This window comes from Symphodus melops, assembly GCF_947650265.1.
Source record: "Symphodus melops genome assembly, chromosome: 12".
Classification (NCBI taxonomy): Eukaryota; Metazoa; Chordata; class Actinopteri; order Labriformes; family Labridae; genus Symphodus; species Symphodus melops.
This window is the reverse complement of record NC_136702.1, coordinates 19512082-19523556: the sequence shown is the minus strand read 5'-3', so window position 1 is coordinate 19523556 and position 11475 is coordinate 19512082. Positions and strand designations below refer to the sequence as shown.

Here is an 11475-nt window from a genome sequence, read left to right as displayed (position 1 = left end):
ACCAGAACAAAAGCCGCGAAAAAGGTAAACTGATAATCAGGGTTCTCAACCAACATGATCAACAAATCAACAGAGGTTTGACTCTCAGGAGCCAGGAACAAAAAATGAGAGAGAGAGCGGTCTTGTTGGCTCCATCGAACCCGGATCTTCAACGCACACTCGGGCGGTTCGCTACCGAATGTGAGGCGGCTGGGATGAGGATCAGCACCTCTAAATCTGAGGCCATGGTTCTGGAATAGAAAAAAGTGGCTTGCCCTCTCTGGGTTGGTGGGGAGTCCTTGCCCCATGTGGAGGAGTTCAAGTATCTTGGGGTCTTGTTCAGGAGTGGGGGGAAGATGGAGCATGAGATCGACAGACGGATCGGTGCGGCGTCCGCAGTCTTGCGGTCGCCCTATCGGTCCGTCGTGGTGAAGAAGGAGCTAAGCCAAAAGGCGAGTGTGGCGGGGTTCTCTTATTAAACACCCCCAAAAAAAGTTTGAAAAACACACAGGCGTAGTTGAAGACTGTGATTGGTGGATTTATTTTTCACCGGCCTACATAAGTGCAAAATATTTACAAAAAATTTGAAAAATATAAAACAAACAAAATAGAAAAAGAAATATTTACAAAAAATATTTACAGAACAAAACTCCAACATGAGTAGTGAGCAAACAAACTTTTCTTCCTCAAGCTGTTAACTCCTCTGTAACTTGACTTCACACTCCCGATAGTCTCAAACAGCCTTCCTTTTAAAGAAAAAGCCCCTCCCACCGGGCATTATGATTTGCATAATATTTCTAAACAGGCATTTTCTTATAAATGAATGGAGTTTTCACAAGTACCTCCCTGTGGATGCCTCACCACTAACTTACCCTTTTTTAACTGAACCTTTTAATCACCAGACAGCCACATTTCTGTCGATATATTTAAAACAAACATTTCAGCAATCAATAATATTACGTGATTGTAATTCGGCGCCACGTCCGCCTATTTACCTGGCGGAAATGTACCGCCTCTGTTTGCATCAGAACGGGATGCTGCGGAGTGTGTATCCAACGCCCTGAATGGTGAGTGCGCTGAAAGTTGATATAAATGTATGACAAAACAAATAGAGCTCACAAGTGTGCACCCTTGGTCGCACTATGGAACGGAAAGGGAAAGGAGGAAGATGATGTGTTTAATTGCGTGATAAGGAGCATTGGCAGAGAGGAAAGTTTGGTGCGCGTGTGTGTCAGTGTACATGTCAGCGTGTGTGTTGGTGTGTATAAAGACCAACTGCGAAGAGCCGAGAAACGCAGAAAAAGACACCAGAGGGCAGCAGGAGCTCCTTTGTCCTCTGGATTCCCCTTCTCCTCATGCGGACGAGTCTGTGGCTCGAGGATCGGCCTTAACGCCCACGAGAAGTGGCACCAATGGCAACGACAAGATCCCGGATAGAAACGGCTGAAATGGGCTTCCTCCGTAGGGTGGCTGGGCACACCCTTAGAGATAGGGTGAGGAGCTCGGTCACCAGGGAGGAGCTCGGAGTAGAGCCACTGCTCCTTCACTTCGAGAGGAGTCAGTTGAGGTGGTCCCCTGGACGCCTCCCTAGGGAGGTGCTCCGGGCATGTCCCTCTGGGAGGAGGCCTCGGGGTCGACCCAGGACACGCTGGAGAGACTATGTCTCTCGGCTGGCTTGGGAACGCCTCGGGGTCCCACCGGAAGAGATGGAGGAGTTGTAGGGGTGAGGGATGTCTGGGCGTCTCTACTTAGACTGCTGCCCCCGCAACCAGGCCCCAAATAAGCGGCAAAAAGTTGAGGGATAGACATTACATGTTCATTATATTTCTACTCAGAAGGAATCATGAGCCCTTCCTTATTCCTGAGGGTCAGCTAGTGGTAGCTCTTATCAAAAGATGCAGCTTTAGCATCCGTCACCAGGCTACCACGGCTCACACACCACAAGACAGCATCGTTAAACCGTGTCTCAAAACAAACCCTGAAATATATATATGTCAGAGCATTGTCCACAAGGCCACCAAAACATGTGGGCAAATAATTGTGGTCACACACGAGAGCAGGAATGTTGGCGAACGGGGATGGGAGGTCTGGAGAGATGCCAGTTCCCCCCCATTAGCTCAGGAGCTCTAACTCAAGCATGTTGTTAACACTAATGTGTAAACCAGTCCCTTTAACGCCCCCAACAATCTTTTTATTAGATTAGAAAAAAGACAAAGGCCACACCTTTAAGTTTCAAGTCCAACATTTTATTTACTTTGAAAATATCAGTTCCAAACATATTTCAATGAAGTTTATATCGTTCTTCAATCACCTCCGTCCTAATCATGTCTTTTGTCACAGAGAGCTGCAAAGAGAAAGAGAATGATACAAATCAGTTGTGTCTGAAATCCCACGTCTCCATTTGATGAATCAGACAGGTTTAGGGTCACTCACTGTCCTCGGGGTCGTAGATGAAGTCTGGTTCTCCTGTGAAACCAAGACACCTGGCCTGCTTCATGGCATGTGCCAGTTCATGGTGCTTGATATGATTTTCTTTAGCTAGAGACAGAAATAAAAAAACAGATTAAAATAAAGAAATGTTTCACATTACAAAGGACGTCTTTTCTTTTCTCTTCATCTTACCCATCAGGTAAAATGCCCGATAGCTTTCCACCTCTGCAATGGTTTTTGGCTCATCAATGTTCATGATATGGATTAAATTATTGTTGGTCCTGCTGTCCACGGTATAGAGCAGACACCCCTCACAGGTGGGCAGGGAATGGTACGTGCAGGTGAAGTTGGACTCTGACAAACACAAACATTTCCATGTGAAGCAGACATTGTTCCAGTGACTCAAATGAAGGCGGATAGGTTTACTTGAACAGCAGAAGACAAGTGTTTACGGTAGTTTTAGAGCCATGCGAGCAGCTCTGTTGGTCCAGTGTTTTGAGCTACATGTTATGATCAGTGTGGTCATGTGCTCAAAGGTACAATGCCAACAGGTTTGTGTAAATTGGAATATTGTTCTTCATGTTTCACATTTCATGCTGCAAAGAGGAAGTGTGTTCTTCGCTTTGTTCTCACTCAGAAAAACATCTTTCTGTTAAAGTGATCAACATGGGGAATAGCTTTCATGTAGAAGTTAAAACAATTCAGTATGAGGGTAATTGGAAAGTCACACTGACACAAACTCTTCTTTGTGTGTCAAAATGTTTCAGAACTGACAAGTTAAAGACCCTGAAATTATCTCACTTTGGCACCTAAACCATCTTGTTCATTTTTTTTGGTGAAACTCCAGTTTGCCTTTTATCTCGTTGGTATATATTGGACAACAGAGGCCTTTCTATGGATCAGTTGTGACATTTGTTTGGACAAACTCAGATCACTGATTAACAGAAATAACATTGTCGAGCTCCATTATCAAAAGACATTGGTGACTTACTGTCAGTTAAAGCACTGTTGGAATGAACAGTTACAGGGTGGGATCCATACTTGCAATATGTAGGACTGGAGGAAAAGACAGTAGAAAAGACAAGTTCAGACACTTCATTGTAGAAGAGAATATGTGGAATAAAAAACCTGTTTGGGACTGGAACAGTCCAAAGTAAGTGTTACAAAGGATGTGCATATTTGAAACCAACATCAGGAGAATTTGCATGAACAACAACGAGTCTGTCCTCAACCAACAAATATCAAATATCTATCTTTCAACAACTGTGTTCTTATCTTAATGATGTTGTTCTTGTGACCAGTGAGCTTATGCCTCAGTCTTCTAGCATGAGAGCATGCATGAAGCCATCAAGTCAACACTTGTTTTCTTTAAATACTTCATCATTTCAAAAAATAATAATTTTGCCATGTTGTTCTTGGCTCCTCGAGTTTAGTTCTGGTTGAACTCTAGGACATACGGTTTCTTCAAAGATTTGATCTATAAGGCGACTGGTCTTATTTGAACTGCTGTTTAAAGGAACAACACTGAATTTAAAGCAGCATCCATGCCAGGCTTGGATAGAAATCTCCATGTGAGTAGTTACTGACCCAGCATAGAAAAAGGTCACTTGATGTGCAATGAGGATGCATCTCAGGTGTTGTCTGGAGTCATCTGCGTAACAGTTGATCTGCTTGTAATGGTTATGAATGAAGCATGGAGGAGTATACTCATACTCACTGCCTGATCCCAATATCCTGAACAAATTCCTTGTGGTTTGCTGATGTCTGAACGAAGTCTATCCACTGGCTCCGGGTTGTCTTAAACAACTGTCTGTGTGGATCACTAGTAATCCAACCCATGATGAAGATCCACCTGCCATAACTCTGCAAACAAACAGAAAGTCAATAAGGTACAAATCTTTATCAGACAGGCCACTGTGGATCTAATGTTGTATGGTTCAATTTCAGCTCATTATTACAATCCTATATCCATCTTTTATATCAACCTAGACTTCAGAAACTGGGCCAAACATCATATTGAGATAATCAGAAGCACTTTGTGAAAAAAGTTGTGGAAGTGCAAAAACCTTTCATGTGTAACCTTGAAATAAATGCTTAGCAATCAATTAGCACATGTTTAGCATAGATTAACACGTAGACTGAAATCAGAGAGATATACACAGTTTAAATAAGACGTAGTAATAGATTCAAATGTCAGTTGTTGAAAATCACAGCTTCACACCTAGGCCGTACTGTAGACAAAGGATAGACATCTGAGCCCCACGTATTCATTCTTATACATCAGCATTATGAAAACCTGAAAAGCTATCTAAAGAGCTACTTCAAATCCTTCATGCTAATATAAAGACCCGGGAGGGACACATAGGAGGCTTACCGGTTCAAAAGTTGGAAGAGGTGTGATAAGAGGTCTGCATTCCTCAACAGTTTGAGCTGAGCTGCTCAGGAGCAAGCCAGCCACCAGGAGAATACCACTGAACCACAGATTCATGATGATACAAATGGTTAGCTTGACTGGAAGAAAAAACCAAGGAAGCTTTTCTCCTACGAAGCTGAATGACTGATTCTCACAGAGTCACTCAGCCTTTATAGAAGCTGCTCATGGTAGACTTCCATGTGACCTGGCTTTTTGGACTCTTCATGTTCTTAGAACTTTTAGCAGACCTTGTGTCCCCTCCTGTTTACTTTAACAGGAGATTCTAGGTGTGCACACTAAAGTGTCCTCAGAAATCCAAAAAGCAAAAACACTCCAGTTTGCTCATCAAACATTACAGATGTGTGGACTTGTCCTGAGCTGCCCCAAAACATGAACACACAGAGAACATGTACTGTCGACATAAAGAAAACCATCAGCTTGAACTCTGTCGTGGTCGGGTTAAAAGAGGTAAACTCACTCACTTTAGCATCGCATGACAATGGACAGATCAGACTGAAAGGATGAAACAGAGAGTAATATGTTAATTATGAATGTTGATATTGCAATAGGTGTAACGCTGACATTAAGCGTTATAGCAATTGGAGTCGCAGGGGTCCATATCCTTCCGGGCGCTGAGAGAGTCGGCAGCCTGTTACAGCAGCTCCGACTCTTCTTTCCTTATATTGTTATAAAACTGTTATTATTGTTGTTATTTTTTGTATTATTTTTGGGCATATTGCCTGCACTACTGCAGCGTTTTTAGTTGCAGCATCACTAAGTGAAGTACGGTACTTTTTTCGGGACTTTTTTCTCTTCTTGCCGGAATGATCACGTACAGTCGTGAGGAACTACTGCGCCTCAGGCATGGAGCCGGTGTCCCAACCTCACGCATCCCTGAGGACTTATGGAGAGGGGTACGCCGGGGGAGGAAAGCCGGCACTAAAGTCAAGGAGAGGAGAAGAGAGAGGATCGAGAGAGTCCGTAAATTTAAACCTTTTCTGCCGTCGATCATTATGGGGAATGTCCGGTCACTCGCAAACAAAGCGGACGAACTCACAGCTTTAATAAACAGCCAGCGGGTCTACAGGGAGAGCAGCCTGCTTTGCTTCACGGAGACATGGCTACATGGGAATATACCGGACAGTCTCATCGACCTGGCCGGCTTCACGCTGGTACGAGCGGACCGGGGGAGACAGAGCGGTAAGAAGAGAGGAGGAGGCCTTGCTGTCTTTGTCAACTCTAAATGGTGTAATCCCAGGCATATAACTGTGAAGGAACGGGTCTGCACTCCCGACGCTGAACTTTTAGCGATAGGATTACGCCCGTATTATCTACCACGTGAGTTCTCATATGCCATCATTGTTGCTGTCTACATCCCACCATCAGCTGTAGCTGCGAGCGCGAGTGACGTCATACACACTGTGATCGCGGGGCTACAAACACAGCATCCCAGTGCCCTCATACTGATCAGCGGGGACTTTAATCATGTCACTCTCTCCTCTGTACTGACGAACTTTAAACAGTATGTAAACTGCGCTACAAGAGGGAATAAAACCATAGACCTGCTGTATGCCAACGTGAAGGGAGCATACAGCTCTTCTTCCCTCCCACCCCTCGGGGAATCAGACCACAACCTCATCCACCTTGATACCACCTACAGGCCCCTGGTGAAACAACAGGTGGCCAGAAAAAGGACTGTGAAGGTTTGGTCTAAAGACTCTGAGGAGGCCCTGCAGGAGTGTTTTAATGTCACAGACTGGGAATTGTTTCAGGAGGAACACGGTGATGACATTGAAGGACTCACTCACTGCATTACAGATTACATCCGGTTTTGTGAGGATACCATAGTCCCTACTAAGAAGGTTCGCTGCTTCTCCAACAACAAACCATGGATCAACAAAGACATCAAAGGCCTTCTTAACAGCAAGAAGAGGGCATTCATGGCTAAAGACCGGGAGGAGCTCAGGGCTGTCCAAAAGATTCTAAAGAAGAAGCTGAGGGAGGCCAAGAACAGCTACAAGGAGAAGATTGAGGCCAAGATGGGCCAGAACAACTCAAAGGAGGTGTGGAATGGCATGAAGCAGATGACTGGTTACAGCAAGCCTGTGACCAAAGCTGAAGGAGACCCAGTTTTTGCTGCTGAGCTGAACCTATTTTTCAATAGGTTTGACTCAACCCCCACCCCGGTGAGCTCAGACAGTGGGTCTGGGTCTTCAACCATCACTCCAACTGCCATTCGCACCTCTGTTGGTGACTCGGCTTGCCCCCCCATCAACGACCGTACTACCTTCCCCTCTCTCAGCTTCTCACCAGCTGCTTCAAAGGACAGCCCTGCCCCAGCAGCAGCTTCAAAGGACAGTCCCACTCCACCCCCCCCCACCCCCCAGCTCCCTACTTCCGGAAACAAAGAACAGTCCCCCACACCCTCCCCCCACTCTCACTCTCACTACGAGCCAGGTACAACGACAGTTCTCCAAGCTCTGCATAACAAAAGCCAGTGGACCAGACAACATCAGCCCCAGGATCCTCAAGGTGTGTGCTAGGCAGCTCGCAGGAATCTTTCGGCACCTCTTCAACCTCTCCCTCAGGCTGATGTTGGTGCCTGACCTGTGGAAGACCTCCTGCATTGTACCAGTTCCTAAGACTGGTCGTCCCAGCTCTCTTAATGACTACAGGCCTGTGGCACTCACGTCACATGTCATGAAGACATTTGAGAGGCTGGTTCTCCAGCAGCTAAAGACCCTGCTCACTGCTTTCATAGATCCACTGCAGTTTGCTTACCAGCGGCTCATCGGCGTGGAGGATGCCATCATCTTCCTGACCCATAAAGCCCTGTCACACCTGGAGAAGTAGGGAAGCACTGTGAGAGTCATGTTCTTTGACTTCTCCAGTGCTTTTAATACCATCCAGCCCGGCCTCCTGAGGGAAAAACTGCTGGATATTCATCTGCACCCTGACACCACAGCCTGGATCTACAACTACCTCACTGGCCGACCACAGTACGTCCGAGTGGATGGCTGTGTCTCTGATGTGGTGATGAGCAACACTGGAGTACCCCAAGGAACTGTTCTGGCACCCTTTCTGTTCACTCTCTTCACCTCAGACTTCAGGTTTAACTCTGGTTCCTGCCACCTCCAAAAGTTTTCTGACGACTCCTCCATCGTGGGCCGCATCACTGATGGCAACGAGGACGAGTACAGAGGTCTGATCGAGAGCTTCGTCACATGGTGCAACAACAACCATCTGAAGCTCAACATCGCCAAAACAAAGGAGGTGGTAGTGGACTACAGGAGGAAGAGGTGCCCCCCTGCCCCAGTCATCATTCAGGGGGAGGAAGTGGAGAGGGTGGACTCCTACAAGTACCTTGGGGTTCACATTAACAACAAGCTGGACTGGTCCCATAACACTGAAGCCATCTTCAGGAAAGGACAGAGCAGGCTGTTCTTCCTGAGGAGACTCAGGTCTTTCAGTGTCTGCGACAGACTCCTCAAGGCCTTCTACCAGTCTGTGGTGGCCAGCACACTCTTCTTTGCTGTGGTGTGCTGGTGGGGGGGCATCAAGGCTGGTGAGGCAAACAGGATTAATAAACTGGTTAAGAAGGCCCGCTCTGTCGTTGGTCTGGAACTGGAGACTCTGGAGACAGTGGCTGAGAGGAGGATGAAGGACAAAATCATATCCATCCTGGATAACTCCTCTCACCCTCTCCATGACGAGCTGTGGGAGATGAGCAGCTCCTTCAGCCAACGCCTCCTCCCCCCCAGGAGCAAAACAGAACGCTTCAGACGCTCATTCGTCCCCACAGCAATCAGGCTGTACAACAGCAGGAGCTAGCCTGTATTTATTTATATATATTCTCTTTATATATAGTATACAATATTATTAGAATGTTTTTATGTTACCTTTATTATTATATTATATCTATACTATACTATCTATATTATATATTACATTATTACAATACACTCTTATATTATTATAACTATATATCTATACTCCAGTCAAATTGCACTATATTTATTATGCTTATAACAGTCAATACTGTTTACATAACCCTCTGATCACAATGCCACTTTAAATTCTTTCACTGGTCACTTTAACATGCCATTCACTGCACAGTATTATTAATATCTTTTCCATTGCCCTGCTGAGTCCACCGTGCTATAGTCCTCTGTATATATCCCCCCATTACTACCTGGATTGTATTTATGCTTATGTTGTTACTTTTTTATTCGATTTTGACTTTTGTTTTTGATTCTGCACTGCTGCTGCTGCTGTAACGCCCGAATTTCCCCATTGGGGATCAATAAAGTTATATCCTATCCTCCTATCCTATCCTATCCTATCAGCATGCCGTCCACACCAATGATCCAGAGAAACTTACAAGACAGGGATCTCAAGGTTACCAGGTACCACGAGCAGGTCTGATAACAGAAGGCTCTACCTCCTGTAGTGTATTTAGAGATTGTAGGTACCATGAACAGGTCTGATAACTGAAAGCTCTGTACATTTTGAGACTATAGGTACCATGAGCAGGTCTGATAATGGAAGGCTCTACCTCCTGTAGTACATTTAGAGACTATAGGTACCATGAGCAGGTCTCATAATGGAAGGCTCTACCTCCTGTACTACATTTAGAGACTGTAGGTACCATGAGCAGGTCTCATAATGGAAGGCTCTACCTCCTGTACTACATTTAGAGACTGTAGGTACAACGAGCCGGTCTGATAACTGAACTCCACATTACCGTTTTGAGGGAAAATACAGCCTTATTAGCTCTTTAAGATTTGATGGACCCTGAGCTGTAAGATCTTCCAAAGAACGAATAATGGAAATACTGTTCTGGCTTTTAAAAACCTTTTGGAGATCCAAACTCATTGACTGGCCTCCACCTTGGCTTTGTTGTTATTGTGCGTCATTGTGTGTAATGTACACAACAGCTGTGCTTAAATAATACGCACGATATATCAACACGATATATCCTGAATTTCCCTCGGGATCAATAAAGTATCTATCTATCTATCTATCTATCTATCTATCTATCTATCTATCTATCTATCTATCTATCTATCTATCTATCTATCTATCTATCTATCTATCTATCTATCTATCTATCTATCTATCTATCTATCTATCTATCTATCTATCTATCTATCTATCTATCTATCTATCTATCTATCTATCTATCTATCTATCTATCTATCTATCTATCTATCTATCTATCAGAAAGCTCTTTCTGCTGTTCTTCCATAATCGTAAAATTCAACAACCACAGCAACCACAGTCTCATCATCTATTAGCTCAACAAGAAACAAACAAGTTGCAGTATGAATCTCTGATGATAATATCTTGATAGAAACTCTGCTGCTCTATCAGCTATGGTCCACATTTATCAAGTCCAAAGACATCATTACTGTTATGACCCCCTAACTAAGACACGTTTCAACAGGGAATCGAACATAAAAACACTAGTCCAGTCGTCTCCGATCAAGAAAATTAAGTTGGGATAACATCACAAAACCTACGGGATGATTCACAAACAAACAAAATGGAAGTGTAAGTCACACAGACCAGCCCACAAAGGACAATCGGACTGAGCACTTACCCTCTAGCCCTTTAATTACATAAACAATGTAACCCTTAGACCAGAACAAAAGCCGCGAAAAAGGTAAACTGATAATCAGGGTTCTCAACCAACATGATCAACAAATCAACAGAGGTTTGACTCTCAGGAGCCAGGAACAAAAAGTGAGAGAGAGAGCGGTCTTGTTGGCTCCATCGAACCCGGATCTTCAACGCACACTCGGGCGGTTCGCTACCGAATGTGAGGCGGCTGGGATGAGGATCAGCACCTCTAAATCTGAGGCCATGGTTCTGGAATAGAAAAAAGTGGCTTGCCCTCTCTGGGTCGGTGGGGAGTCCTTGCCCCATGTGGAGGAGTTCAAGTATCTTGGGGTCTTGTTCAGGAGTGGGGGGAAGATGGAGCATGAGATCGACAGACGGATCGGTGCGGCGTCCGCAGTCTTGCGGTCGCCCTATCGGTCCGTCGTGGTGAAGAAGGAGCTAAGCCAAAAGGCGAGTGTGGCGGGGTTCTCTTATTAAACACCCCCAAAAAAAGTTTGAAAAACACACAGGCGTAGTCGAAGACTGTGATTGGTGGATTTATTTTTCACCGGCCTACATAAGTGCAAAATATTTACAAAAAATGTGAAAAATATAAAACAAACAAAATAGAAAAAGAAATATTTACAAAAAATATTTACAGAACAAAACTCCAACATGAGTAGTGAGCAAACAAACTTTTCTTCCTCAAGCTGTTAACTCCTCTGTAACTTGACTTCACACTCCCGATAGTCTCAAACAGCCTTCCTTTTAAAGAAAAAGCCCCTCCCACCGCGCATTATGATTTGCATAATATTTCTAAACAGGCATTTTCTTATAAATGAATGGAGTTTTCACATGTACCTCCCTGTGGATGCCTCACCACTAACTTACCCTTTTTTAACTGAACCTTTTAATCACCAGACAGCCACATTTCTGTCGATATATTTAAAACAAACATTTCAGCAATCAATAATATTACGTGATTGTAATTCGGCGCCACGTCCGCCTATTTACCTGGCGGAAATGTACCGCCTCTGTTTGCATCAGAACGG

The 11475-nt window shown here is 44.6% G+C and overlaps 1 protein-coding gene across 1 annotated transcript; it reads right to left on the bottom strand.

Moving 5' to 3' along the window:
• Nucleotides 1-2209: 2209 nt before the first annotated feature.
• Nucleotides 2210-5012, bottom strand: LOC306832889 (uncharacterized protein). The gene is made up of 6 exons (XM_079357910.1): nucleotides 4784-5012; nucleotides 4127-4272; nucleotides 3401-3465; nucleotides 2602-2763; nucleotides 2413-2517; nucleotides 2210-2323 (listed from the first exon to the last, which is right to left on the bottom strand). The coding sequence occupies exons 1-6, from the start codon at nucleotides 4895-4897 to the stop codon at nucleotides 2298-2300; spliced, it is 618 nt and encodes a 205-aa protein (XP_079214036.1). The 5' UTR covers nucleotides 4898-5012; the 3' UTR covers nucleotides 2210-2297.
• Between the last annotated feature and the right edge of the window lie 6463 nt (nucleotides 5013-11475).

Coding starts and splice junctions, on each gene's coding strand:
- LOC306832889 (XM_079357910.1), bottom strand. CDS start 4,897: ATGAATCTGTGGTTCAGTGGTATTCTCCTGGTGGCTGGCTTGCTCCTG. Junction 3,466..4,126: donor CAGGATATTGGGATCAGGCA/GTGAGTATGAGT, acceptor CTTTTCCTCCAG/TCCTACATATTGCAAGTATG. Junction 2,324..2,412: donor CATCTACGACCCCGAGGACA/GTGAGTGACCCT, acceptor TTCTCTTTGCAG/CTCTCTGTGACAAAAGACAT.